This window comes from Halyomorpha halys, unplaced genomic scaffold (assembly GCF_000696795.3).
Source record: "Halyomorpha halys isolate HHAL.00 unplaced genomic scaffold, Hhal_1.1 Scaffold117.1, whole genome shotgun sequence".
Lineage (NCBI taxonomy): Eukaryota > Metazoa > Arthropoda > Insecta > Hemiptera > Pentatomidae > Halyomorpha > Halyomorpha halys.
The window spans coordinates 53,479-61,887 of record NW_027111176.1 but is presented as its reverse complement, the minus strand read 5'-3'; the positions used below and the strand labels follow the sequence as shown (position 1 = coordinate 61,887).

General features: G+C 29.3%; 1 protein-coding gene across 1 annotated transcript; it reads left to right on the top strand.

Moving 5' to 3' along the window:
• The first annotated feature begins 932 nt into the window (after positions 1-932).
• LOC106678003 (RNA-binding motif protein, X-linked 2) lies at positions 933-6,468 on the top strand. Its single transcript, XM_014416268.3, has 5 exons — positions 933-1,062; positions 1,256-1,408; positions 3,892-4,021; positions 4,618-4,783; positions 6,128-6,468. The coding sequence occupies exons 1-5, from the start codon at positions 1,049-1,051 to the stop codon at positions 6,370-6,372; spliced, it is 708 nt and encodes a 235-aa protein (XP_014271754.1). The 5' UTR covers positions 933-1,048; the 3' UTR covers positions 6,373-6,468.
• Positions 6,469-8,409: the final 1,941 nt, after the last annotated feature.

The window sequence follows — 8,409 nt, the reverse complement described above, 5'->3', positions numbered from 1 at the left end:
AGGTATAAGATGTTTGTTTTTATGGAAAAATTAAAATTGATGTTCGTTTTTCGCACCTTAAAAAATATTAAATACCAATTTTCTTGTTTGTTTGTTTATTGGCCCGACATACCGTGGAGATGCAAGGCCTCTCGCTATGTACTTAGGAAATACATCGCGCGTTTCTTGACGTGGTTTTCATAGGGTGGGTCCGTCACTTCCATCCCTATTTTTATGAGTGCCATCCATTGGCTGACGGGTCTCATAATGCCCTGAGGGAGGTTGTGAGTGAGTATTATATATAGTAATAAACTTGAAAAAATCCCGGATAGGGCCGGGGACTCGAACTCGCAATCTATGGGTTGGCAGACAGCCGCATACCCCACGCTGCTACCCCTCTTTTTCTTATTAATCGAAAAATATTTATTTTTTCTTCTTCGTTGGTGCCTTCTATTTTTTTTTTTTTTTTTGAGAAACAAAAAAATGCAATAATTTCAATGCGAAACTTACCAATAAAATATTTAGAGAACAAAAAAAAACCACTTAATAGAATCAGTTCTTCATTTTTCTTATTGTTCAGAAACAGGCAAATCGACTGGTATATAATAACTATGGAAAAAAATGTATACTTTCTGAGCTATGCTTCAAATGCTTAGCTTTGTACTTAATAACTTAAAAACTTTTTTTTTTTACCGAAATATTTGAAATAGCCTATAACCTTCCAGAAAAAAACCTGAACATTTAGTAAAAAGATCCATGACAATGAGATGAACGGTATGGCAGCGCATAAAGTACGAACAAGCAAATATTCATTTTTATACATTAGATATAAAGGTTTTTGCGAGATATGACAGCTTAAATGATAATATACAATTCCGAAATATTGATGTTAAATTGTTTTATCTTTAGAAAATCGATTCTAACGTGTGCTTATACCTCTAAGCTGTTCTTGTTTATAACCTTCCTTGGTGTGTTCCATGTTTATGTTTGATTAGTTTTGCCACTACAAGAAGATATACTTTAATTTATTCAATTTTCCTTCCATATTTTATAATTTTAAATCTCTAAAATGAATCCTTTAACGTAAGTAGTTAATAATTTTCATTATATTATATTATTTTATTTAAATTATCTATTTAAATAATCAATAAAGGCTGTAATATTTTGTGTATAAAAATATAAGTATAATTATTAGAAACACAAATATATAGCTGTAGCTACAATATTAATTATTAATATTTACAATATTAAAAGAACTATGTGTTTTACTTTTTAGGAATATGAAAAATGTGAAGAAATTAAGTGAACAGGAGCTTCAGTTTAGTTTTAAAACATCATGGCATGACCAGTATAAGGATAGTGCATGGATTTTCATCGGAGGTCTTCCTTATGATTTAACTGAAGGCGATATTATTTGTGTTTTTTCTCAGTAAGTTTAGATATTGTAATATGTATAATTTCACCATTTTAGAGTACTAGTTCTCAACTGTTTTCCTGAAATGGCGATATGTATTTACTCACTTATACACTGTGAGTGGAGTCAATATTTGTGATCCAAATAAAGCAGCAACAATAATACAGTAGGTTATCACCAACAACAGTACAATAAGTGGGTACATGTCCAACCGCTGTATGGACTGAGGGTTTTGTACTGTTTCCAGTGCTGCCGATTTGAGGTCTATTACCTTATTTCCAGGTATTTTCACCTTAGTAGGTAATTATCGGGTAATTGGGTATTTCGAGTTAAATGGATTTATGTTATTGATATAGGTCATAAGGGCTTAAGTCACTTTCTGAGCATTTGGAGATTATGTCATATTATAGCATCAAATCAATTTAGTGTCACCTTTGATCAATACCTCTCCTGGAATAACCGCATTTCCTAAATCACACGCAAATCCATAACTGTACTCAAACAATTCCGTAATTCCATTCCTCAGAACACCCGTCAGCTCCTAGTATCCTCTCTCGTCTTCCCTCACTTCGACTACGGATCCTTGGTGTATGGAGGGCTATCTGCAGGACTAGAGTTGAGACTGAAGAGACTCATGAATTGCTTTGTAATCTTGCTTGTAATGCTACTATCTTTGGGTTCCCTAGGCGCTCTCAAGTCTCCTGCTGGTATTCTGAGTTGAAGTGGCTCTATCCAATCTGCCAAAGGCAATACCTCCTTGGTGTTTTTCTATTGCTAGTTCTTAAAATCAAAAAACCTACCCTATATATCCTAGATCTCCTCACTCTTCATTCATCCATCTACTCATTAAACACCAGATCCCATCCGAATGATTTATATATGCCCTCCTATAGAACCTCCTTCTTTAGTAAATCCTTCGTCATACGTGCAACCTCCCTCTGGAATTCTCTTCCCATCTCCATTCGCCAGTTCTCATCCATTCTTTCCTTTAAACAACACCTATTCCTTCATTTATTGAATAACCAAACCTCTACATCTTTTTAATCTAATAAATAGGCATGTATTGATTAACATTATAAACAGTAGTAAAGCCAATATACCAATGTAATTTCATTCTAATATCTGAAAATTTGTAAATGCTTACCAGTTAAAAATCTCACTATATGAACCATGTATTTATTCTTAGGGAACATATGTCCCAGAATAAAATTATTTTTTCATTTCAAATCAGAGCTAACGGTCAGTAATAAGGTCTTTATGCTTCACTTAGACTTACTGTTATATTGTTTTATAAAAATATCAATTATTAGATTTTACATAATATTTTGAACTTTGCTTTTGCTCTCCTGAAAAATTCATATTTTTGATTTAAGCCCTTATGACCGTGCATAAAGATATGTAGGCGTGCTAGTGCTGTGTCACACTAGTCCTTCGACTAGTTTTTTAGCTAATCATTAGAGACTATTTCTATTACTAACAAGTTATTATTTTTTCTTAGATATTGAATTTTAGGATATAGGCGTACCTAGACCATTTACTGATAGATTGACCGAGATAGATTTATTTCTCAGACATGGGTTGAATATGATTTTTGGTCCTTGATTTTTTTTTGGGCCCGGCCCTGTTATTTTTGGGGCTTGGGGTGGATTTATATTTAATTACAAATAATATAAATTATAATTATATAATTTATATTTTGGTATAATTTTTTGTAATAAGGCTGAAGTATGTAGGACTAAAAGTTTGAAGTTGTTTTGGTTTTAAAAATATAAACATTTTTTGTATCGTTTCTATGTCTATTTTTGTATTATCTACCTTTAAATTTTCAATGTTCCTCCTCAAATTTATGCATTTCTAATTATTTTAACTGCAAGCTTAAAAGTCACTACTTATTTTTTTAAAAAAATACATCAATTCGAAACGATTGCAAAATATTGAGGTACTAATAAATGGATTTGTGGAAAAAATACTTGTGGTTTATATCTGATAAAAAATTTTCAGCCAAAAGAGGTATACATATAATAGTTGAACGTGGCAGTTAGTCCACTGACGTTACTTTTACTATCAACTATCACATCAGACCCAGTTTGTTAATATTGTCATGACAGTAAACTATCATGACTGTAACTATCAAACAGTCACACCATGATATTAACTGCGACTTTGGTCCCATTAACTGAAACTTCATGATTGTTCACTGTGAAGGCACATGATAGTTAACGTGACAGTTGCTTCATTGCATTACTTGAACTATCACCTATCACGCCAGAGCTAATACAACAGAACAATCATACAGCTACAATTATAACAATTCTCCAAGAATGGGTTAAGTGGATGGTATTTGTCAGGTAAAATGGGTATTTTCAAAGTGCTAAGCGGGTATTTTTTGGTTGTGTGAATCAGCAGTACTGATTGTTATGATTATACCCTCTTTATATTTTATCTTTTTTTTTGTTTTTTTATTGTAATTTTTAATAGAATTCGATATTTTTTCACAGGTATGGAGAAATTGTAAATATTAACTTAGTAAGAGATAAAGGAAATGGAAAATCCAGAGGCTTCTGTTTTTTGTGTTACGAAGATCAAAAAAGCACAATTCTAGCTGTTGATAACTTAAATGGCATTAAGGTATGAATACAATTTTTAATATCCATCTTCTATGCACACCCAAACTATACACTTAGCTATTGATACAGGTTGTTATTGACGTTTTGTATTATTGTATATACCTTTTTATAATATGGAAATGAACCATTTGTTTGAACTTTTACTAAATGTCTACATTAAAATTTTACCCATTATGTTTTATATAATCAATTAATGAATAACTCTATTTGATATTTCTCTTTTGTTGCTATTGTAAATTTCATCTTTACTTAAGTTTTTCTTTCTTCCTAGTTTTGTGGATTCATTACCATTCTTTATTTTTAGCTTTATCCAATATTCTTCTACAATAATTTAAGTTGTATAAAAAAATAATTGTGTTTGCTAAAATTGAAGGCTTTGTGATGAGCCATGAAATAAATTTTTCAGTTTAGAAGTTTCTAAAAATTCTCATTTAATATTTTATTTAAATCATATTTCATATTATTATAGTTAAAAATTTTGTCTGAAATTCTAATTATTTTTCAAATTGTGATTTGTCACATTCTTACCCCATGCCATTCAGTTAAATATGAGCTTTTGAATCTTTCGTAATCGAGAAGTATTTTTATCTATTTTAGGTACTTGGAAGAACAATCAGGGTGGACCATGTCGCAGATTACAAAACTCCGAAAGAAAATCAGAATTTCACAGAGGAAACTAAAAAACTTCATGAAGAAGGTTGTGCAGTTACATTCGTACCGAAAATTAAGACTGAACCTGTTGACAATTATGAAGTGGATGTTGGTGAGTATTAATTCCGTCAATTGTGCCAACACAATTTGTGGGACTTTGTAGGAAGATAGTCTAGGTGGCAGTCAATAAAGGTATCAAAATAATAGAAGACAATTCTTTATTATCTACCAACATTTTGCCCCACTTTGCAGGATTTCGTCAGGGCTGTCAGATTGAGACAAAGATGACAACCCAGTTCGATTGTCATTTTTGTTTCGATCTGACGGCTAACAGGGGCGAAACGTTGGTTAACAATAAATAGTTTTCTTCTATAATTTTGATACCTTTATTGACCCCCACCCAGACTATCTTCTTATAATCTACTTCATATGGTCAAATATCTTCTTCCTATATTTATTACTGTTTAGGTTTGATAAATGATTATTTTTTATGAAATGCTAATTAATCCTGTTTCAAAAATTTTTTTTTTGTTGTCTGATTTTCATTTTAATTCTCTTTACGAGTTCGCACTTGTTCATAATAATATGAAACATGAATTATGTTAAAACTGGAGTGGTTACAGTGCTTTCACTGTTGTTTCTAAATATTTTGTGAATGAGTTTTCATTAATGATAGCTTGAGACTGTATTTTTACACATTAAAAATCTCTAAAAGAATTGTTAAAAAATTTAATTAAATTAAAATACTCCATAATTTCAATTATAAAAATGTTAATTATTGCCTATTCTATAAAATAAATAAAAAAGTTAATATTTTCTGAATAATTATTTTCCAAATCCTCGGAAGCATAGAGTAAATACCCCTGCCTATCACAGTAGATAAAAGAGTTCGAGTGTTCCACTATAATGTTTTGTGGGTTGGGTAGCTCAGTTAGTTGTGCTCCCATCTTTTGGGCCCAAGATCTGTTCCAGCTTTGGCAGATATATATTTATTCTGTTTATTCATCAGCCATGGGTTTGAGAACCCTACTGAAAGTGAAAGTGAAAAAATCAGTAGTGTCTTAGCAACTATGAAAACAACTGTTTGATAGAGCCTATAAACACATTTCTATATACTAGAGTAGAACTGAAAATTATCTGATCAATCCCACCTATAGTCGCTGAGAAAGAAAAAAAAATCTTCATTTAGTCTAACTATTGATAACAATACTCGAGCTTTATAAACTACAATATCTTCCATATTTATTACAGTATGAAACCTTCTTTTTCAAACTATTTCATTATTATATAAATTGAATATTGAAAAATATATCTGAATGTACTTCTTGAAGTTATTATAAGATTTTTTTATTTATCCGAAATATTTTATTTTTATTTTTATTAGAAATCATCTTGATAATAATTTTGATACAACAAAATTTTTTATTCCGATTAAATTAATTTATTTGTATTTCAGGAAAAGTGAAAACCATTAAAAAAGAAGAAAAAGATATAAAAATCAAAAAAGAAGTAAAAGACGATGTACAGGTTAAGAAGGAAAGTGAGAAGAGAAAACATAAAGAAAAGAAGAGTAAAAGCAAGAAAGAAAAGGACAAAAAGAGCAAAAGGAAAAAAAGAAAACACCAGAAAAGTGATAGCAGCAGTAGCAGTAGCAGCAGCGAAAGCTCGAGTAGTGAATCTGATTCCGATTCTTCAGATTAAATATTTGTAAATTAAGAAAATTGTAAATATTATAAAAATCAATTTATTCTTTGTAATATTTTTGTAAATAAAAAAAAATAGTTTTAATGATTTCAAGTGGTTTCTTGTTCTTTAGAAAAAATAGTCCGTTAATGCAGGTGTTCTGAAAGTTATAACTAGAGACTTGAATTTGATGCAATTGTAACTCTAGTTTCCTAGCTCTGAATTCCACCAAACCTCAACAGAAATTAGGATGACGAAAACAAATTCAGATAACACTAATTTTATATAAGGAAGATGATACAGCTGTGGTCAAAATAACTGATATGGTAGTTAAACTATTTATTGTGAGCTAGCGTTTTACTCCACTTTGCTGGGCTTCATCAGGACTAAACAAATATACAAACGACTAAAATAATTTAACAAAGTAAAAAAATGGATAACATGAAATAAAAGTAAACTAAGATATAGCTAATTATGATTTAAAATACGTGAAAATTTATATAAAAATGAACAAAGTAAATAAAAAGAAAATTTACAGTAAAAAGTATAAATAAACAATTACAAAAAGTTTTTAAACAATTAATTAAAACAGAAATAATAAAGTTGATAAAAATGTAATATAAAAATACAGTACACACTATAGCACAGAAAATAATAAGGTAAAATAATCTATATTTATTTGTTTCTACCAAATAAATTTAGATTCTGATTATTGTTTTATTATTTTAATCTTTTGGTGTGTTTTACATGAAACTGAAATTTTTTTTAAATAGAATAAAATAATTGGATTCCGGTAAATATTATTATTAATTTAATCTTATAATTATTTTTGCTAGAAACTTAAGAGTTTGAAGAGTTTAGGGTTTTCATACTTCGTCTTAGCTCATATAAATAAAATTAATTTATTGAGTATGTATCTCTGTTTTTATATTATTTTTCACTATTAATAATAAGTTTAACTAATATTTTTTCAGTAGCATTGTTAAATGTTTAAGAAAGAAAAAATTGACTAATTCTCGGAGTAAAATAATAAAAGCAACTCAAATAGTATAAAAACTATTTATTAGGAGCCAATATTTCTTCGGGACTAAAAAAAGATACAAACGACTAAAATAATTTAACAAAGTAAGAAAATGATAACATGAAATAAAAGTAAACTAAGATATGGCTAATTATGATTTAAAATACGTGATTTATTTATTTTATTATATTTTTTTCTATTTATTTATTTTTTTTTTCATTTATTTTATTATTATTTTTTTTTCTTTTAATAAGAACATTTTATATAGTTAGGGGTGTCATTTGTATGACTATAGCCCCTCATAATCAACTGTTAAAAAATATATATAATATAAGTGATATCAACCATGTAAGGCCCAACTGGCCGATCTGGTATAAAAATAAAATATGTGAAAATGGTAGGTCAGAGAGATTCAGTCTTAGTCCACTTTAAGATTAACAGATTTTTGTTTTAAATGGATACGTATAGATTTCAAAATGAGGCGGTTTTTATGTTTGAGGACAGTAGTGAAAATTGATGTTTGGTCAAAGTTTAGAGAACGGCTGAGGGTTAAGGCATGTTCCAAAATTTTAGGGGCGGAATGGTTACTGGAGTTTATTGAAGTTTTGCGCCGGGAAACACAGTTTTTAAGCTAGGTTTTTGTTTCACTGACATAAGAAGAATCACAACTAAGATTAACAGAGAATCCGGTAAACTACATTTAGGTGTAGGAAAACAATAGGACCTTTTAAATTTTTGTAAATTTCTCTAAATTTGCTAACTGGAAATACAACATGTAAATGTGATGTTGGTTATATTACAATGGGATGATATGGTTTTATAGAGAATCTACACTCGTAAAATCCCAATAATATTTTTTGATACATTCTATATTTTTTGTTCTTGTTTAATGAAAATTATTATTAACTCAGTCTTTTTTTTATTAATGTTTCCATATCCACTATTACCACTTGGAAAATAGTCAATGGGCAATGCCTCAATCCAAAAGCATCAGTAATTTTTTATCAAAACAAAGTACTGAAATAAGTACAAGA

Coding starts and splice junctions, on each gene's coding strand:
- LOC106678003 (XM_014416268.3), top strand. Junction 1,409..3,891: donor ATTATTTGTGTTTTTTCTCA/GTAAGTTTAGAT, acceptor ATTTTTTCACAG/GTATGGAGAAATTGTAAATA. Junction 4,022..4,617: donor ATAACTTAAATGGCATTAAG/GTATGAATACAA, acceptor TATCTATTTTAG/GTACTTGGAAGAACAATCAG.